We start from the raw sequence: 21,922 nt of genomic DNA, 5'->3' as shown, positions 1-21,922 counted from the left end.
ACAAGCTCGGTTGAGCACTGGATCTTGATCCAAAGAAAAAACTTATCGTGTAGGTTTGGTTGAAATTTATTGCTCGTCTATTTAAAGAAGTTTCTTTAAAGAATAATACTGGAAAAAATTGAAGCAATCGCATATTATAAATTAAAATAGGGTTTGTTTACCTTACGTTTAACGTAAGGTACAACCTGCTCTCACAGCTGAGAAGTGGGTCCTAATAGGACCCATTACTGTAGATAGGGTTGTACCTTACGTTAAACGTAAGGTAGCAGGTCCCATGAAAATAAGATGGGTTTGGTCTCGTTATGTTTCTATCAATGCTCTGGCTTTATTTATTTATTTATTTATTTTATCTTTATCTGAATATCCGTACTTTTATTTAAAATTATAAGGTAATGTTCATCTCTTATGATTTTTACATTATTTTTCTTTAAAGCATACGTTAAAAAAGCATATATTTTAAATCGGACTTGCATGTATATTCTTTAAATTAATAACACAGTAAATCATTAGCTAACGACTGATACCTCCGGCCAAGAGATTTTTTTAGATTGGACTTTAGATGAATTGCATAGTAAATTTATCTCACTACAATATTAAATTAGATTAGGGTGGGGTGGGGTTATTTCAACTTTAATTTTTTAATTAAAACATTAACATAAATTTTGAGTCATTGATTTCAAGCAATCTTGATAGTAAATATTGAAAATTAAAATAGTATTTTTATAGTGGCAACTAATCAATTTTTAAAAAACAATGACTTAAGATTTGTATCCAAATTTTAAGTTAAAAAATTAAATTAGAATAATCTAACTTAAATTTAATTAGTGTAGAGACTACATCTCCTGCTGCGTGTCATTAGAACTGTGGGGAACTAAAATTAACTGCACCTCATGAACCCCAACTACTTAGTCTGTAATGGGGACCCCTTGCATTAAAAACAGTACACTCGTCTTTCTATATAATAAGTTGCAATATTACAATTTATATCATCCTATCTTCACACTCAATTCTCTTCAGGGTTTCATCAATGGCGCTGTCTCCTCTCATAACAGCTCTCCTCTTTGCATTAGCTCTCTCTGCAAGTTTCGAGCTTTCGACATGCCAAGAAGTCCTCAAGGGGAAGGTCTCTTGCTCTGACTGCAGCAAGGACTATGATCTCTCAGGTTTAAATGACTTGACTTAGCCATTATCTTGCTCAATTTCACATGCACTTATTTTATATTTTAGTTATGGCACAATCATAATAATCTTCACTTAAGAGCGTAGTAATTAGCTATTAACATTTCATTATCAAGTACGCGAATTTGGCCTACTATACACCTATAACTACTTAATTAGTTGGTTAAACTGGTAACGTTCTTTCTAATCATGTATGGACCGATGTTGTGGTCCCCAATACTCTCGAGTTGAAAAGAAAAAAAATAAGATAAAATAAGAATTCTAATTGAAATTTAGTCTTTTCAAAGATTTTATGTTTTTAATAATCTTCTTATATAGTATTCAAGTCTTAATTTCGTCTTTCTTAAGTTTATAGTTTCTTTATTTTTACTACGCTGGACCAAAATCCTGGTTTCGCCCGCTACTTGAGATGATATTAACGAATACCCTGAGAAACACAATTTTCGTATTTCAGGCGTTAAGGTTCTAGTGAAGTGCAACCATCTCAAGAAGTTGGCTATGGCGACAACACAGGTTTCAGGCTCCTTCAAGGTTAACCTGCCATCGGATGCTGCCATGAAAACTCCATCTCCTTTGCACTGCCATGCAAAGCTATTCGGAGGTCCAGTCCAGCTCTATGCTTCCAAGAAGAACATGGTGTCCAAAGTCATGAAGCCCAAGAACTCCAACTCATACAAGATCTCAACGCCTCTTGCATTCTCAATTTCATGTCCATCAAACGTGAAAGATTCAAAATGTGGGGCAGCAAATAAGTTTGGTTCATCAAAGACCGTTGATCTGCCTTTGCCTCCAGAGTGGGGCCTTGCACCGTCAAGCTATTATGTTCCTTTCGTCCCTATCATTGGAATTCCCTAGTTGCTCACTATTTCTGCGTGTTATATTTTATATTTAACATAGTGAGTTTGATTTTCTTGAATATGTTATCATAGTGAGTTTGATTTTGTTGAATGTGTTATTATATAAATGCTATGTGGCTATATTTTTCCGTGTTTGAGGACTGTATTAAGCGAATTATGTGTAATTATTGTAGCTGAAGCAAATATTATACGCTATGTTGTTTAATTAGTAGTAATGGAGGCTTGAATATATATTTGTGTTATTTTGAAATTTGAATTTCACTTTTAATATTCTTCTTTGCTAGGTCTAGGACCTAGGACCTGTGTAGAGATTTAATTTTAGAGTGTTGCTATTTACCCCGAACTCTAGCTCCGAATTTACGCCCCAAAAGACAAAACGCACCGTTTGGTTTGGTAAGGGAAAGTGGAAAGCAAATGAAACCAAACCAAACGGTGCGTTTTGGCTTTCGGGGCGCAAATTCGGGGTAAATAACTTTTCCCTAATTTTATGTGATTTTTTAAAAAAAAAAAAAGAAAAAGAAAAAGGTAACCCAATAAGTTAAGCTTAAAATCACGATTGTTATGAAATTGAAGATCTAATTTTGAAATAAAAAGTTGATATTAATTGATAAATATCACTAAAATAGGTTTTTAAAGGCTGCATAAGATTGAGGTTGAAACGTCTAAATTAGATTCTTTATAAGAAGTTTTTCTAATTTAGCACATCAACTTTTAAAAGTTAGTAGAGATTAACTTTTTAAAAGCAACTCATAAAAAAAAAAAAAAAGGAACCACACACTTTTTAAAGTTCCTATTATATAACTGTGTTATTTTATCAATAATTATGCCTATTTTTCCATTATAAATCATAACCTTAAAGTATTAAAATGTCACAAGAAATGAAAACAATTAAAAATTTTATGCAACAAGATAATGTTGGTAAATATAATTTTTTTTTTATCAAAAGACTATGACAAATTATAATTACCAAAATTTTATAGTTGTAACTTAAAAGTTATTTCAATTACATGAAACTCTTGTTCAATCTAAAACTATGCACTAGCTGAAGATAAACCTCCCACAAACGTCAAAAGAAGCTCAAATATGTCAGGATTAGGAGCAGATATGACCAATTCCAAATTATATATACATAGAGTTATTATAATCGACTACTCTTAGAATTGTAGATTGTCAAACGACTACACAGGATATTTGTTTACGTCATTTTATTAATAAATCTTTGGAAAATCTTGTATTTTACATTATTTTTGTTAACATAGTCCAACACTAATGCCATGTTATCATTAAAGGGGTAAAAGTGCCTATCATATTCAAAACCAAGATAAAATTGTACATAATTTAAAATTATAATGGTAATATAATTATTATTGGTTAAGAAAGAGGGGGAAGAAAAGAAAATTTGTGAATACCAAATATCTAGCGTCACCATTATTATCTTCTTCTTTTTCAACTTTTTTTTCTCAGACAGTTGTCCACCATCTTTGAAAAATTGTTGGCACTTTTGAATCGGTACTTGCCATGCATTGGCATTGATGGGTCTCATCTAAAAGAAGAATTAGAGGACTTGATAGCAGCCACGGTTATGGATTTTTTTTTTTATTAACTTATCTCTAGGAATATCTGTTCAATTTGAAAAAAAGGATTTTACATAATATCTCTTTGAGATTTACTTCGTAATTGATCAGTTTGACATGGATATGGAATAATGGTTTTATTATTACTAGTTTGAAGGATTTTGACGAAATAGAATTTATGATTGATAGAAAGCATAGTGATCTTTAAGCTTTAATGGCAGTTTCAATTTGCTGTCTTCAAGCTTTAATGGTGGCTTCAATTTGATATCTTGATGAGAGCAAGATTAGCAGCGTAGCACAAAAGGAAGATATTTAATCAAAAGCATAAGAAGTTTTGGCAGCCAAGAGACGCGTTCTTCAGCCGTGTTTGGTTTTTTTATTTTGTTTTCTTAGTTTTTTAATTAAAATTTTAATTATTTTTTAAAGTAAGGGCATAACTAATGGTCAACTAATAGTGGTAAATAAAAACATAATAAAATGAAAAAATTTACAAAGATAAAGCATTAGACACCAATACTTTTTATAATCATTTGATATTTTATAATTTATAAATAATATAGACAAATGATGGTTATATATACATACATATATGTGTGTGTGTGTGTGTGATTGCCAATTATTCCTTTACTAAAATTGATATAGATCATTTACTCTCTACTATTTTCATAATATCCAAAAACCCACGTGGCACAAAAAATTTAAAGAAAAAGAAGAATAAATGAGTCATTTGCTTGATAATTTATCTTAGGAATAAAAAATACATATTTACTAAAAAAATATTTGAAAACGACAAGAAGTATAAAAAAATATTTTATTATTAAATTTTCATGCCAAAACAAATATTTCTTATTTTAGTATTTAATTTTAGTATTTAATTTTTATTTTTATTTTATGATTTACTTAGTTTATAACAAATATAAATAAAGTGCATTTGAAAACAAGAGTAAATACTATAAAATTATACTGTCAGAGGCGTTATTAACTATTATAAAAACAATAAAGAGGCAATCGACATAAATTTATTTCAGTAAAGAAAAATTGGTAACCTCCGATTTTGTATATACATATATATATATATATATATAGAGAGAGAGAGAGAGAGAGAGAGAGAGAAACACACACGAGAGTTGATTAAGGAACGCAGATTCCTTATTGCAAATCATTAAGTTTCAAAGAGGTAGGTCTGATCGGTTGCTCGAGCCATTTATTGTTTAATCTACCGACGTCAAAGTCAACGTAACGTATTAAGTGATACAACACGTAACAACCAACATGGTAACACAGAGCTGGCCCTCATAGATTTGTATGTTTATTTGCACTTGGTATCTTCTGATGGAGTGAGTGCGTGTGGCCACCAATTGCCTCTGGGGGGCCATTATAGTCTATTTACAGCACGAGAAATAGATAGGTTTTTCAAGATTTTACAGCCACTCTAGATTTCCAAAAAGCCACAAAAATCTGATCAAAATCTGGATCAGCCTGGCTTAGCAGTTAGCACACAAAGGCAATGAGTGGTGCTTGAAAATTATTCACGAAATGGGAGGAAACTACCCAATGAAAGAGAATTTACTTTTTTACTCACAATTTGTCATTAGTGCGAATGTAACACATTTTCTTGAAATTTAATAAAGAAGTGAAAATCATCCCACCAAAGATGACTCCCAATCCAATCATCAACTAATGTAAATTGTGAGCCACTCGCCCTTTTTGGTCGAGTGGTCAGGGTTGCTGCCCTCCAACTTGAAGGGTAGCAGTTCGAGCCCCCATAAAAGTATTATGAGGGTATTTCTTTTTTTAATTAAAAATTGAGTGAAGGCAGTCCTCTTCCTTACCTATGAGTGAGAAGTGAACATTCCTCGAATATTTGTGAGGGTTAAAATTTAGACAGAACTCCAATAGTATTGATGTAAGTTGGTCCCAGTAATAGTCTGATTTGTAAATATCAATTATACTCTCATGTAATATGAGTTATAATCTGAGTAATAGTCTCATATAATAATAAAAAAAAACTACTGTGAATTGTGAAAGTCGAAAGGTGATATAGTTTAATTTATTATTTCTGATCAGTCTTCATTAAAATAATTAATGTATAATGATGCCACTTCATATTTGTACCATCATTACTCCTGGGACCTTTTTTAATTTTTTTACTTGCTTCTCTCTTTTTACTTTATATGAGTCTTAAAGGAACACGCATCTCTCGGATTATTAATTAGTAATTACTTTTTGTTGTTTGTTATTTAACCACTTTCTTTAATTTGTACGCGGACCACTAATTCATTAAACTACTAAAGCAAAATAAAATCATGTTTCGTGTGTTCAAAATAGTTTCTACATATGCTATTTCTCATATTCTAGGAAGGTGATTAAGAACCTTTTTAATTAAGAGAAGCTACCCAGAAAGCAACACCAATAACCATTTTATTATCTCTGATGAGAGAGAATTTGTAATAGTAAAATTACTACACTACTTTTATATTCATGACCTTTTCTTTTCATCATCGGTTGTTTATATATAAGAGCATCACCAAAAAAAATTATTCAAATAAGATTTTATTAGTTATTTGAAGAGCCACATCAATATTTAAGACTTCAAAAAATACTTTAATTAAGATTTTTCAAATACGAAATGATCATTTTTCTTCAAATTTGGAGAGTTGCTTTCTCCTTTTTCGATTTATATTTTATTATTTTTTGTTGGAGAAAAAAAGAGAGGTGCTTTAATTACTATTGACTTTTTCTTAAAAAAAATAGTTATTTAATTAAAATAATAATAACTTATTTCTATTTGAAGAATTTTTTAGAGAATAATATCTTTTTTCACTTTTCTATTTGCCACATAGGTAAGCAAATAGATATTTGAAAAGTAAAATTTATAGTCTTTTGGAGATGCTCTAAGAGCATCTAAAAAAAAACTCTTCAAATAAAATTTTATTACTTATTTAAAAAGCCACTTTAGCATTTAAAATTTCAAAAGACACTTCACTTGAGTTTTTTCAAATAAGAAATAATTCTCTTTCTTTAATTTATATTTTATTAGTTTTTATTGGAAGAGAGAGAAAGATAAGTGCTTTAATTACCATTTGTTTTTCTTTTGAAAAAAAATACTTATTTGATTAAAATAATATTAACTAATTTCTATTTGAAAAATCTTTTGGAGAATAATATATTTTTTGAGTAATGATATAGTTACAAACTCTTGTACAAACTTATCTTATACAAACTGATGTGGCATGATAAAATTGGTTAAATTAAATATCTCTTGGGGCACATGATTTATTTTTATTATTTTATATTTTTATTCAACCAATGAATTGATGCCACATCAGTTTGTATAAAATAAATTTGTACAAGAGTTTGTGGCTGTATCATCACTCATATTTTTTTTTCACTTTTCTTCTTACCACATAAGTAAGCAAATGAATATTTGAAGAGTAATATTAATAGAATCTTTTAAAGATGCTCTAACTAATAACAGTAAGCTTCGAGAAAGGTACTTTGATAATCTTATGTATAATCGTCAAACTAGAAAACGGCATAAACTATTTGATTATGGGTCTTGCACTCCGGTAGCTAGGGGACATGAAGTCTATGATGTATATATGTCAGTGGGTAGGGTTGCTAAAAACCCTCGAGGAAATTGGAGTCCTAAACCAGTAGTTTCCAGAATCAAAGATGAAAAATATTATAGAGTAACTTTGGAAATAAGTAAGGAGATTGTTCTCATAATATCCATTTTTATTTGTAATCCCATTCCTGAAGGATTTTAATTTCTTTACATGTCCTTTTTTTTGAAAGGATATATTATGTGATTAAAATTAAATTTGGACTAATAAATGTAAATTTTTAATTTTTATTACAACGTGTTATTTAAGCATTGGGTGCCCACAAGCAAGGATAGAGCTAACATAGAACAAGTGGAACCAACCCATGTTTTGATATAATATTTTAAGAAGATGACACGAATGGAGAGTACTGAGTCTTGGTTGGAGAATCATATCTTAATTATAGCGAAAATGACAGCTACGCCTCCAATAGTTTGGAGAATCATATCTTAATCAACTCTTTTGACTTTATAAATTTAAAAAAATTAATTTTATAATTTTATAATATATAAAAATATGGAATTAAAATAAATATAATAATATATACATTTTAAAATAATTTTAATATTTAAAAAATATTTTATATTGTACAATCTTTTAGACCTATTTTTTATAATTAAAGTAATTTTTAATAATAAATAGAAACATAATATTAAAATTAATTAATTAAAATTTAAATTATTTTTTAATATTATTAGTCTACTAGATAGATTACATTATTTATATTAATTTTGTAATAATTAAAAATACTCTAAAGTTAATTTTCTAATTACTAAATTCAAAGGGTATTATAATCAAAATGATGTATTTGTGTCCCTTTTTGAAAACTTAGGAACCTTTGTGATCATTTTTCTAAAATTTAGAAGTATAGACATCCATTTCCCTAACTATAGTCATACTAGGTTTTCCTACCCGACAAAAATGATTTTGGAGAATGTGGTACAACATTCTTAAATTACATTTGTTAGTTACCTCTGGGTGATAGATATTTGACAAACTTAAAAAAGACGCCACATTTTTTAAAAATACTCGAGCATGTGACGATCCGTTAACTTTAACGGGAACAGTAAATTAATTATAAAATGATATTTTTACCCCTAGAATTAATTAAAAATAACGTTTCTACCCCTATAATAGCTACATAATGACATTTCTATCCTTAAAATTAGTTAAAAAATATATTTTTGCCCTTACTCAATTATTTTTTATTTTTTAAATAGAAAAAATTATAAAAAATCACATCTAAGTGCAATTAACGGGTTTTTTTTGTTAAATCATACAATATTGTAAATAAAAATTTGCCGTTAAAATTTATAAAATTTTTTTGCTTGATTCAACAAGAAATTTTTTAAAAAAAAAAATTGTATGATTTAACAAAAAAATCATGTTAATTGCACTTAGATGTAATTTTTTTAATAATTTTTCTATTTAAAAAATAAAAAATAATTGAGTAGGAGCAAAAATATATTTTGTAACTAATTTTAGGGATAAAAATATAATTTTGTAGTTATTATAAGGGCGTAAATGTTATTTTGTAATTAATTATAGAGTCAAAAATGTCATCTTATAATTAATTTATTGTTCTCGTTAAATTACGATAAAGTTAACGGATTGTCACATGCTCAAGTATTTTATAAAAAAAAATTTGCTTGATTCAACAAGAATTTTTTTTTTAAAAAAATTTGTATGATTTAACAAAAAAATCATGTTAATTGCACTTAGATGTAATTTTTTTATAATTTTTCTATTTAAAAAATAAAAAATAATTGAGTAGGGGCAAAAATATATTTTGTAACTAATTTTAGGGATAGAAATATCATTTTGTAGTTATTATAGGGGCGTAAATGTCATTTTATAATTAATTCTAGGGTCAAAAATGTCATCTTATAATTAATTTATTGTTTCTATTAAATTATGATAAAGTTAATGGATTGTCACCTGCTCAAGTATTTTTTAAAAATGTATTACTTGTTTATAATTTATCAAAAGATCTGTCACTCAGAGTAATTAACCCAAATTTTACATTTACTATTTAAGTTAAATTACAATTGCTATTTAAACCCCTGTACTCCTGTGAATTTGTCAATATGTCCCATAAATTGAAGTTGTGAGGACCCTTGAATTACACTAATTCTTGATTCTTGAATTGACTCCGTAAACTGGATCACCATCCCTCTCATCTGACGATCTCGATCGGCACTGATGACGTCACAAGATGTATAAAAGTTTAATAGCCCAACGTAATTTTTGCTTTCAAGTGGGGCCTCACTTGCAAAGAAAATTGACGTGTAACTTTTACGCGGATATGAAAAGAAAAGGTAAGCAGATTATTTTTTTTTTCATGTGAATAAGATTCGTACTCATGCTGCAAAACAAGTGACATCACAGCTCCGCGTTCCTGGATCAGATTCCGGATTTGAGAAAGACATCACTGAAGCGATCAAATGGCCCCCCTTCGCGTCCGATCACGCGACCGAGTCGCCTTTTTCTTTCGTTAGCCCTTATCAAGGGAAATTGAATTACGTGTTATTCATCGCAATAACCTTTTTTAACCCTCTCTCTCTCTCATAATAGATAATTAAAAATAATGATAGCCCACTACTTAAAATATTTTATATTCTTAAAAATATAATTAATTCTTCTAATTTATATAATAATAATAGAACAAATATTTTCAGTAACAAAACTCATGAAGAATCATCTTTAGAATTGAATGGGATAAGTGATAGTTTAGTTGTTTATATAAAAAATAATAAATTTAATAATATTAATAATGAATCTATTGCATAATATTTTTAAAATATAAAAATACGTAGAGACTAATTATAAATATATTAGTAAATATTTTATATATTTAAAATTTTAATTTTTTATATTTTACTATTATCTAATTTAGCCCCTGATAAATTATTTTTATAAATCCGCCACTGCATCTACTCATCCTTCAATAATCATAATTTACTACTTGAATTTGGTGATCTTAGTATTTACTAGCACTCATCTTATACATTTAAAAAAAAAAAGATACAATAAATTGTTTTGAAAACTTTTGAAGGATTATCCACCACTCATAGCATGCCACCTTGTTTGTGACGAATCTTTTAAGATACAATCTTACATTACACTTAAAATTAAAAAAAGAAAAAAGAAAAAACCATTAAAACCCCCCGCGTAGCCGTAAAGCGGAGGCCAGCATTTGCACGTGTCTTGACACATATCCCCATTAACCACCACTTAATTCCCTGTAGCCGGATGTATGATTCCTAGTTTCCAATATATCCGATCAATTCATATCGAGCGCGGCATTTTATCGGCGCTGCTTTTTCACGTCACTTTCGTCAAACAATCTTTGAAGGCAAAAAGTTGATAGAAGAAATTCGATTGGCTAGACAAGAAGGTGCATGAAAAGAAACCCTGGGTTGGCAACACAGGGGACCAAAAAAATAAAAAGGTCGGGGCAGAGGCAGAGCTGACTGGTTCAATAAGGGGATTATTTTTTTTTAACATAAAATGGAGTTTTAATTTCACGACAACAACAAGAAGCATTATCGCACTTTTTGTTTTCGATAACCGCGTGGAAGTTTCCCACCAATAGCATGCCTCAAAAGGCAAAAATTTTCTCGTTTTACTCGGCAAACTTTCACTCGCATTTCTTTTCCTTAGATCCTATATATATAACAATGAACTCAAAACAAGCAAAGCACAAGAAGAAGAGAGAGATATAAGAACAAAGGAAAAAAAAAAAACACTAAAATACAAGAGAATGGAGGAACTCCCACCTGGTTATCGTTTCTTTCCAACAGAAGAGGAGTTGGTTTCCTTCTATTTAATCAACAAGCTTGAAGGTAATAGGCAAGAGCTGCATCGCGTCATCCCCGTCATTCGACTCTACGAGATAGAGCCGTGGCACCTCCCAAGTACTGCATTAATTCTTTTACTTTACCTGCTCATTTTCCATATATGAATGCATGTAAAATTACATGGCTTACATATATAACAAGCATTCAAGTTGCATGGATTGTGGATAGAATATATGTATATATAGCAAGTTGTTTTACCTTTTTTGTACGTGCTGCATGCAGAGCTATGCGGAGAGAAATGTCAAGGAGACACCGAGCAATGGTTTTTCTTCACGCCGAGACAGGAGAGGGAAGAACGCGGCGGGAGACCGAGCAGAACCACTGCTTCTGGGTATTGGAAGGCCACAGGCTCACCGGGCTATGTATATTCATCCGATAACCGGGTGATCGGGGTAAAGAAGACGATGGTTTTCTATAAGGGTAAGGCTCCGACTGGGAGAAAAACCAAATGGAAGATGCATGAGTATAGAGCCATTGAAGGAGCATCCAATCCATCCAGTGCTGTCATTCCTAAGGTAATTAAAATATGAAATTTATAGTAACATCAATTTTTTATTCACAATTCAGAAATGGTCACGTACCTTCCATTTTCTAACTCTTGCTTCTTTCACCCCATTCTTGAATGTAGTTGAGGCATGAATTCAGCTTGTGCCGAATCTATGTGAAATCCGAAAGCTTTCGAGCATTTGATAGACGCCCGCTGGAAGCAGCACGGAGAGAGGAACAACCTCATGGTGGTGGGGCTACAACATCTGCACCAAACAACATAATGGTTCGTGGTAATGGATCCAACACATCTTTTCAAGACGCCATAATGTGTGATGGTGATGTGGCCACAACATCTGCTCAGAACAACATAATGGGGCCAAGATCAAGCTCGCCCGAAACTTCATACTCCGGAGAAGACCACTCTGATTATCCAGAGACTAACTTAGACAACAACTGGAACATTGTTGCTGATCCTCAGCCACCTCTATGGGATTGGGAGCAGCTGAATTGGCCGTGAGTGAAGCCATGGCCTGCGGCTCCACCATGCAGCCTCATTACATGAAGTCTAATGCTTGTCCCAAGTGAAAAGGGACATGTATGACAGTGTTTTACCTTCAAAAGTAGCATAGATAATTTTTTCTCGTCAAGAGGTCATGAATGTAATAAAGCCATATGCAAAATATTTAATGGCATGTAAAATAGAATTGTTAATTAAGAAACCTAAACTAGGAGCTGGTTCTACAAAAGTCAATGAAGAGACCAAATAGGGGATTGGTCATACTAAGTTGTGGACGTCAATTTGCCACATTGATGTAATCAATTTCCAGATGACAGATTAATTTAGAGAATTTTACTTAATTAATTCAGCTTTGAGGTATCACCTTCACCGAATTTCCAACCCTTTGAATATTTGTCTTTGTAGAATTCAATAGCTAAGGTTGAAAATCGGAAATTAAGGACAACGCAAAGATGAACAAGTAAATAATTAAAAAGAATATCCTGTGCCAATATGAAATAGTTACAATGGGAATAGCAAATAGTACGAAGAAAAATATAAGTTCTGCACATCCAAAATGAAAAAAATAGCTAAGAAGTTTATTCACTTCATCTCTAGAATAGAGCTATGTAAACGCAAGCCCAACCTCCCACCGGCATAAAAAAAAAAAAAATCTACAAGAGAAGACTACAAACTGAAAAATTAAAATGAGAAAAAAAAATGCTGTGGTCAATTTCAATCATAGCAAGAAGGTTGATAAATAGTTGAAAAGAATTTGGACTAATTTCCAAATTGAATTCTTGACTATGTTAAGAGTTAACCCTTTATGATCAAGGCCAGTGGTCAGAGGCATGACAAATGAACCTTAATAGTTTCTGTATATGCAAAATCATCAAAATCATCTTAAAAGCTGCAGGATTAGAAAAGCAAGATTCTGTGGCTTGTACAATGGTGAGAGACTGGTAAATGAAAGTAAGTTAAAGCCTGTGTCAAGCATGGTCAAGGGAACCTGATAAAAGATCATGATACATCCCCATCAAGAAACAAGCAAAATAGCTGTTCAATGGGTGTTATGCCAAAGGAACTTTGTAGCTGTCGTTGAGCCATTTTGTTAAAGAAAAATGGCCGGGAAAAAGGGGGAAAAAATGCCAAATTATATTAACTTGGTTTACTCAGCATCTTTCATCTGACGTTAGAGTCTATATACATGCAAAAAAGACCTTCTTCATCTTGGTTGAGAGGGCACAACTCTGTCTTAGTTTGATGGGTACAGGTTGTATAGTCACGGATATCACTAGATAGAGTCTTACAAGTGTGCAAAGCGAGAATGGTTGATGCAAGAAAGTAGCCTATTTTCGAAAGTAGCATAGACAATTTTTTTGCAGGGGTGGGGTCACGACTAGCAATAAACCAGATTTCAGATATTGATGGTATGTTAAATAGAGTTGTTTGTTAAGAAATTTGATATTCATTTTAAAGAAATAACGAAAGGAACCTAATGAGAGAGTAGCTAAATCAAGAACATCATTTTTCCATATTGATATGATCAGTTTCAAGATGACCTATTGAGAAAATTTGACTTAATTTCAGCGTGGAGATGTCACCTTATTTCCAGCATGTTGACCTCCATTTTTAGAATTCAGAAGCTGAGGTTGAAAACCTGGAAATTAAGGGAAAAAGAAATCAAAAAGAGACAAAAGAAGACATATTCGACAATATAAAACGCTACAAGAAGGAAAATAATGAAGTATTGAGAAAAATGTAAGCTACAAAAATCCAAAACAAGCCAATTTAAATATTAAAAAAAATAAAATAAAACAAGGGAGTTGGGTGAAGAAGAACAGGACTGGGAAACAGAAAGCACAGTAGTCAAACTATGTGCAGTTGACATGTTATAAAGAGTGTTTGACGAAGAATATGGGTTAATTTCCAAATTGCATTTTTGACTTCAAAGATTATTAAGAATTTACACTTCAAGATTGTTTTACAATCATCACAATCTTTGTTAAGCCTCTTACAACTGACAACCAGGACAATGGTCAAAAGTACAACAGATGAACTTTAGTTGTTTTTTGTATTTGCTAAATCAGCATTCGTTGTCTAAGAAGCTGCATGGCCAGAATAACAAGATATTTTAGCTTCTATAACTTTGAGAGGATTGCCGATGAAAATGAGTTAAGCTTGTGCTAAGCATAGTAAAAAGAAGCTGATTAATGATCATGATTCAACCGTATCAATAAAGAAGAGCTCCATATAACAATATAGTTGTTCAATACACTATAAAATGTACCTGGTGTTTTGTCATTATCATCAAAAGAAATGAATCCAGAAAGAGAACAAGATTTCCAAATTATAGCATGGCTGATGCAGTGCATGTAGCTTAAGATACAGATCATCTGACATTGAAGTCCTAAAATAATAGGGTTCAAGCAGGACACCCAAAAGGAAGTCGCAATCGTGGTTGAGACTTGAGAAGGGCATGACTCAGTTTAATAGGTGCATAGCATTCAGTTACCTATATTAGAGTCTTGCTAGTGGACACAGCAAAGTAGCTAAGCAGCCAATATAAAAATGTTAAGAAGAAATCTATAACCCCTCCAACCAAATAATCTATTTCAGAGGAACTAGACAGGCCACTGTCAGAATTTGAATTATTTTCTTCACAACTTGAGGGTAGAAAACAGATATGTCTGAGCTATTAATTATTAGCTCATAGTTGTGCCTGCATACACATGAAGTTGTTAATTATGATCTAACAAGCGACAAAAGTCCGCATCAGAGCTTTAAAAGCTCAAATGTAGGAGACCCAACAACACTAGTGGCCGAACAGTCCTCAAAAGTAGTTGAACTAATAATAAAATGCAAGCAGTAACCAAATTTGCTTACAGAGAATGATGAACAGAATCAATTATGTTCACAGAGTATAGTGTGAAAGAATCAATTATAGAGTAATTAAGTTATGTGATGAAAGGATTGCATGATCTGGGTGCATCTTATGATGTAAGGCATCAATGCCTTACTGAGATCAAAGATAGCCAGAAAAAGGGAAAAAAATTCCAGATAAATGGCATTATTTAGACAAGTGGCAGAATATGGTTTAATTATGACATACATTACCTTGGATTAGCTTTATCAATCTATTTCCACGCACCTGTTCGTGGAGGAACAATAGAAGTAGAATGAAATTTAGAGGACAGCTATTTGTGTTAAAACCATATTAAAACCAAATGCAGACAATTCAGCCTATGTCTATGAGTACATTAGTAGTTGCTCCATACTATATTGTGACTGGTCAACTTTTATGATCAATGCCAGCAATGAAGCTACAAACATGGTGAGGAAGAGATTGGTTTGAACCAGATAAAAAATGCAACAACCACCTATCTCTCTCTCTCTGGAATCCTTTTTTTTTTGTCTTATTCTGAGTGCTTGGACTCATTTTGAACAAATAAAGTGCTGTAGATGAATAGCTTTCTCATGCTAGAATTAAGCATCAGTACATTAGTTCCGCACAATATATATTAAAATCTTTTACAGTTATGGTTAAGCATTTAAACCTTCATACTGGAAGCACACCAGTATCTCCATGCTAAGGTCCAGCCGCAGTTTCTAAACTATCACATCTGAGTACATATTCCAGTTGCGCTAGCATTCCCTCAATCTTGCAAATGAATCTTGTGAGAGCCAAGATTGACATTTTTTGGCTCAGTCATTGGACGCTGAACCCCTCCAATGGGCTTTTCTATGTTTCTTAGGCTGAGTGCACAGAACCAATACCAACAGCTTCTTCCATAAGGATTCCATTAACTCCGAAGTGTCCTAAGATGCAGTTTGTGACAGAGTCTATACACATAAATATTTTGCAAACCGAAGGCCAACTGTGTGCCTGAAAATTATACTACATGCACTGGTAGTGTAGCCCTGAATTTTATATGAAACAGTCATTGAGCTTATGAAGCTTTTACAGAGTCATTGGCTTGTACCAAATCTGTTTAGGATGCCAAGAGAAAACTGAAGGCAAAACCTTCGTAAGGATTACACATATTCTAAAACAGATGACAGATTTCTCAACTCTAAAAATAGAAATACAAGCTATATAAACTAGGCAAAGGAAATGACGGAAGCATTCTATGAAATTCACTTCCTGGCAATACCGTTAGTCTGCTATATCCTATTACTTGTTTGTGGTCAAGTGGCATCCATAAATACATTAATTTCCCAACCACCTTCTCGTTCAAAGGTCATTTCCCTTTCTCGTCCATAAGTATTTCCGTGAATTGAAGACATCGCTTAATTAATTACATGTCTTTATGATTATGATCATGGAAAAGCAAACCACAGGATACATCCATTTCTAAAGCAGATTACCCAAAAAATTCGTATCGTTTTGAAAAAAGTTCTTAATTCATTAGTCTCTACACATGACTAGCCAACAGGCCATAGAAGACTAAACTCTAAGGTACCTGAAAAGCAAAGGAGTTAAAGCAAGTCAACGTCGGCCAAATCCCACTACCAGCTTACCAATTCAACGCCGGTCCCCAGCTTTCAGTTACATTGCACTATAATTCAACTATAATTATGTCCATTTTCAGCTCAAATCAATTAACAACCAAAAAAGACAAAATAACAGAAAATAATTATAAAAAAAAAGCAATTATGCAGAATCTGCCATTCATTTCTCTCATCATTTCTATGGACCATTCCGTACAAAAACAAATGAACTGAGTTAGATATATATTCACTGAGCGAGAAGAAATAAATCGACAACGATGCAGATTTTATTTTGATTTTAAGAAATAAAACAAGTAAATTGCTAAATGCGAGTAAAAAAAAAAAAGTACCTTTCTTCTTTTAACTGTTGCGTTGACTCTGTGTCAATGGGAAGAATGCAAATACAAATAGGAAACAAAGAGAGTGGCGTGAGCCCCGACAACTTAACGAACAGGCAAAAGTGATGACTGTGCACTCGCGCCTTAACAGAATTTCATGTGACAACACAGTTGAGGGTGGACACGTGTTTTCTTGTTATAGGTTAGACCAAATGTGGAAATTGTGTATTTGTTTGATTTATTATTAGGACCTGTCTATGTTACAGATTCTGTAACAAACATCTCCCGTCATCCCACCATCCGATTTTCTTTTGTTTAGTTTCTCACTCCACATCCAACCACATCCAACGGCTGATGCTGCAGTCTGTACCTTACAGATTCTGTAACGTAGTTTTGTCCTTATTATTATAGTGAAACATTATATGTATACTCATTTTAGTTTTTTAATATCTATATTAAGTAAGAATAGCATTATTGAAAATAAAAATTCATTGTATAATAATCGAAAAGAAAAGAATACACAAGAAAAAAAAAAGCAAAGAAAAAAATATTGAGAAATTTACACCAATAACTATAAAAGTTTTAGCTTTTTTCATCTTAACCCCCCAAATAAATTTCTATCAACATTAGCTATAAAAGAACCTTTGAGACTACAATACCCCTCTCTCTCATCTCTCCCCCAACACTCTCTTTCACCCATCTCTCCCAAACCGAAGAAACTCCCATCATCGGCGGCAACATCAGCTCTCGTCGGCGGCGGCTCCATCCCTCATCGGCGTCCGATCTACCATCTACAACCTTCAACAAAAGCTAGGTTAGCCATTTTACTTATTTTCATTAGTTTAAAATAAAATTTTAGAATAGTAATGATTGTAGTTTGAGAATAATGGTGGTGGTGGTGTGCTGGTGTTTGTGGTGGTTGTTTTGGGAGTATGTTGATTTGGGAATTTGTTTTGGGTGTGAGGGCGCGCGCGCCGTGCTGTCGCACCAAATCGGTGCGAGAGGCTTGTTGTCGCACCAATTTGGTGCGAGAGGCTTACTGTCGCACCAATTTGGTGCGACAGACTTGCATGTCGCACCAAATTACAGTGCTTTTTTTTTTACTTATTTTCAAGTGAATTTATTTATTTTTGTTGTAAATGCAATGTAATAATGTTATAAATATTACAGATACATGGCGAAATCAGAATCGTCGGATATCGAAGTAGGCATGATGTATTTTCGTTATGCCGATCACTTTCCGGGTCGAATTTCGAGCATGTGTAATTTATCTTCGGTCGTAAAAACCATCGATGAAAAATTAACAAAGCGGCAGTTGAATATGTTCAAGAAGGATATATTTGGACATTTCTTGGAGTATCGAAGTTTTCCATTTAGTGGGGTAATTTTGCACAATCTTTTATTGAGGCAAGTGGCCTATGAAGAAGATAGTCCTGAGGATCAGTTATGGTTTCAAATTGGTGAGCATTTGATTCGCTTGTCAATTGTAGAATGGTGCCTGGTTACTGGACTTTCATATGGTGTTGATACCGAACTAAGAGATAACAGTGTATAGGCTACGAAATACGTATTTTGGTGGTGTGCATCGCAAGATCAATGTTAAGGAATTCGATGCATTATTTAAGGAGTTTAAATTCGAGGAAATGGACGATATGGACGCATTAAAGATTGCGCTCTTTTATTTTGCGGATAGAGTACTAAATGCAAGAAAAAATCACTGTCAAATCAATTTCGATTGGCTTAACGAAGTTGATGATATACAATACTTCCCAAACCGTCCATGGGGTCTTGTGTCGTGGGAAATTGTATACGATAGTCTTGACAATGCACTGTTCGAGAAAGACAAGAAATTTAAGACGACTCGGTTGAAAAACCCAGATCATAACATTGAAAAGTACAATCTTTACGGCTTTACGTCCAGGGTTCATGTGCGTTGGAGCATGACTTGTGAAGGGGTCAATTCTCCTTCTCGATCGAACCATATGAGGAATAGGTCTATTGCCTCTGTTATTCACAGGAGTATTGTCTTCACACTCATCCTCATGCTGAAACGATAGAATATTCGAAGGACCGGCTTCTCCATCATCACTATCATTATTAAAATGAGTGCCCCTCATACTATTAGAAGGTTCTGCACAAACATTATCCCCCTCTATCTCATCATGAAGATCATCATTGTCCCGGAAATCATTGTTGTGATACGGAGAATACCGTCGGTCCAACGACGTCGTTATTGGAAATACCGTTGCTCCAACATCCTGTAACATAATGCCGTTATCTTCAATGTTGTCATAATTATTGTGGATTGGAGAATAATATTGCTGCAGTGATATTATCATTGGCAACACCTCTTCTTCATTATCGGGGCCAGACATATTTGCTCTAAACAAAGTTTCTGTATCGACATGTGGCTCAATACCTTCGCTCGGAACTCGAGGTAATGTGGTCACGAATATAGGAATGCATCCAAAATTGGCTACATTGGATGCCATATGCAACGCAACCCTCACCATTTCATCATCAAATATATCCATGGGCAGTGCACATATACGATATAATGTGTTACTAGATCTCAAAGTTGTCTTCATTGTGATACTATATTCATTGAGATTTATTTGTAACACCTCATATACTCTTGCTAATAACTGATCAAACAGATAATTTTTTCCAACAAAAAAATCTATATTTTTACCATTCACATACTCCATACGGCCATCCTCTAATGTCTCCCACTAACCATATTAACACAATTCAAGTACAACTGAATCCATTAAGCCTGAAATTATAAAAAAAAATATTATTTGAGCCCTATCAATTTAATACAGTTGCAATGAATCTGCCTCTTGGTGCGAAAGGCTGCCTGTCGCCAGATTCATCCACGACTCGCATCTGACTGAAACTCTCGAGCAAGTTCAGAAAATAACTCATACCACTATGTGATGCCAATTAGTGTTGGATCCGAATAGATTATGATCGGATTTCACTTTTATCGTTGCCTTTTGCCGTCGCTGTTGGTTGATGATTCAAGAGTGGAAAGCTGCCTTTGGTTTGACGAAAGGGGAGAAAGAAAGTTGCTTTTGGTTCGTAAAGAATGGTAATTTGGGGAGAAAAGCGTGTGTTTGGCTAATGTTGATAGAAAAAAATTGAGAAGATTAATTGTGAAAATAATAAAACTTTTATGGTTATTTTCATAAATTTCCCAAAAATATTACATTGTATTAAAATTTTTTTTTTTTTTGACACAATAACTTTTCCGATAAGCACGTTTCACCTTTATCTTAATCACAGAGTTGTTGTCATGTATTTATTATGTATTGATTATATAGAATAAATATATCATAGCATACTTACTTTTAGCATACACTTCTATTTTTAGCATGCAGTATCCAAACATGCTTTTGAGTTTTGAGACAATCGACCGTCGCTCTAATTTTTAAATCACAAAATACTTTCCCGCTTTTGATCTCGAGTTACCTTTTTTCAAAAAAGAACAAAATTGGGAAAGAAATAAATCAAATTTGACGGCGATAAAAAGAGTATCTTGTTCCTCAAAACTCAAAAGAGGTAATCTTATCCTTGCTTAAAGCTTATTTGGCCGTCCGTCAGGATTAAAAAAGATTATTTTTGAACGCAGAATCCTTTTGTGATAAGATTCCGTTTTAATAATAAATTAATAATCATAGATAACTTGAAAATAGTTTTGAAATACCGATTCCACTCTTATGTATTTGGTATAGGCCATATTTGAAAGATTATGATTGAAATGTTATAAGCATTTTATTTTTTAAATTTTGATAAAAATAACGATCGATAAATTTTAAAAAAATTATGTATTTTAAAAATAAGTATACTTAATAAAAATATTTTTAATATAATCTTTATTTTCATTCAAATTTTTTTATTTAAGTAAAAACCACAAAAGTTTACTTTTTATATTTAGATTTAAACATCTAAGTTAAAAAAATCTCAAATTAAAAAAATTTCAAATTTCATATGTCTAACAAACAAACTCTTTAATATTTTCACAAAAAAATATAATCATATCTTATTTTTCAAAGACTCTTATAAATATTAAAAAATAATTTAAGCTTGACCATTACATAACAAAATAATATTTTAATAATAAAACTAACTAACTGCAACGACAACAACATAATTTATTAAATTATAAATTAATTTTTTAATTAACAACTCATTTTGATCGTACTTAAAAATAATAGATTTCACTACCTACTGTAATCCAAATTATCCTTAATTAATTTTATTAATAATCATTGACATATAATTACGATTCATTTGATTGACGTATAAGATGTTTGTCGACCAGCAAATTTCCCCAAAAAAAAAAACTACTTGTAGCATTACATTTTTTATACTTCATTAAAAGGTCAAAGAAACTGGAAAGCTGACAGAACCAACTCATACAAGACAAGGATGCCAGCATGTCACCAAGTGGAAAACCAGAAATATAACAAATTAACTAATCACGAGAGGGGTTAAACAGTAAAATAATGGATTTTTTTTTTCACAATATTGGTTTATTAATTTGTAATATGACGTTACACTATAATAAACTACTATTCATCATATATTTATTTATTTATGATTTGTCTGTCAGACGATAATTTACCCCCAAGTCATGTGTATATTACGTTAAATGAGATATAATCATGTGTAAATATAATATTATCCTTCAAATATTTTATTTATTAATTCGTTGTTACTAGAACCAGCGATCATAAAGTTAGTAGGGCTAGATTGTCTGAAGTCAATTATAATATAGTTCAACTATCTGTGTCTAAGAAGAATAAATATATTACTCTCGAATCGGGAAGACATTATTGAGGTGAGAACCATGCAATTAAAGATTTGTTTTCTTATGATGTATTTTTGAGTTAAGTAAATATCGCTCGAATATTAGTAAAGTTAAAAAATTTAAATCTTACTTATAAATTTAATAGATTTAATGTAAATTAATTTCAGTAATTATCTTATTTGTAAATTTCAGTAATCTTTTAATTGCATTATCGGTA

General features: G+C 32.0%; 2 protein-coding genes and 1 long non-coding RNA gene across 4 annotated transcripts; 2 read left to right on the top strand and 1 right to left on the bottom strand.

Moving 5' to 3' along the window:
• Positions 1-1,001: 1,001 nt before the first annotated feature.
• LOC18034542 lies at positions 1,002-2,265 on the top strand. The gene is made up of 2 exons (XM_006424143.2): positions 1,002-1,163; positions 1,634-2,265. The coding sequence occupies exons 1-2, from the start codon at positions 1,028-1,030 to the stop codon at positions 2,032-2,034; spliced, it is 537 nt and encodes a 178-aa protein (XP_006424206.1). The 5' UTR covers positions 1,002-1,027; the 3' UTR covers positions 2,035-2,265.
• Positions 2,266-10,906: 8,641 nt separating this feature from the next.
• On the top strand, positions 10,907-12,455 carry LOC18034113 (NAC domain-containing protein 90). Of its 2 annotated transcripts, none has more exons than XM_006424142.2 (3): positions 10,907-11,060; positions 11,298-11,590; positions 11,704-12,455. In XM_006424142.2, exons 1-3 carry the CDS (start codon positions 10,979-10,981, stop codon positions 12,079-12,081), a joined length of 753 nt encoding a protein of 250 aa, XP_006424205.1. In that variant the 5' UTR covers positions 10,907-10,978; the 3' UTR covers positions 12,082-12,455. The 2 variants fall into 2 exon arrangements, with proteins under 2 accessions (XP_006424205.1, XP_006424204.1); XM_006424141.2 differs by having other exon boundaries at positions 10,907-11,132.
• On the bottom strand, positions 12,094-16,807 carry LOC112096189. Its single transcript, XR_002904301.1, has 3 exons — positions 15,178-16,807; positions 13,665-13,720; positions 12,094-12,176 (listed from the first exon to the last, which is right to left on the bottom strand). It is a non-coding gene; the product is annotated as an uncharacterized LOC112096189 (long non-coding RNA).
• Between the last annotated feature and the right edge of the window lie 5,115 nt (positions 16,808-21,922).

The sequence above is a fragment of the Citrus clementina genome, unplaced genomic scaffold (assembly GCF_000493195.1).
Source record: "Citrus clementina cultivar Clemenules unplaced genomic scaffold, Citrus_clementina_v1.0 scaffold_8, whole genome shotgun sequence".
Classification (NCBI taxonomy): domain Eukaryota; kingdom Viridiplantae; phylum Streptophyta; class Magnoliopsida; order Sapindales; family Rutaceae; genus Citrus; species Citrus x clementina.
Note: the sequence above shows the minus strand (reverse complement) of the source record. Positions and strands in the feature narration are given on the sequence as shown.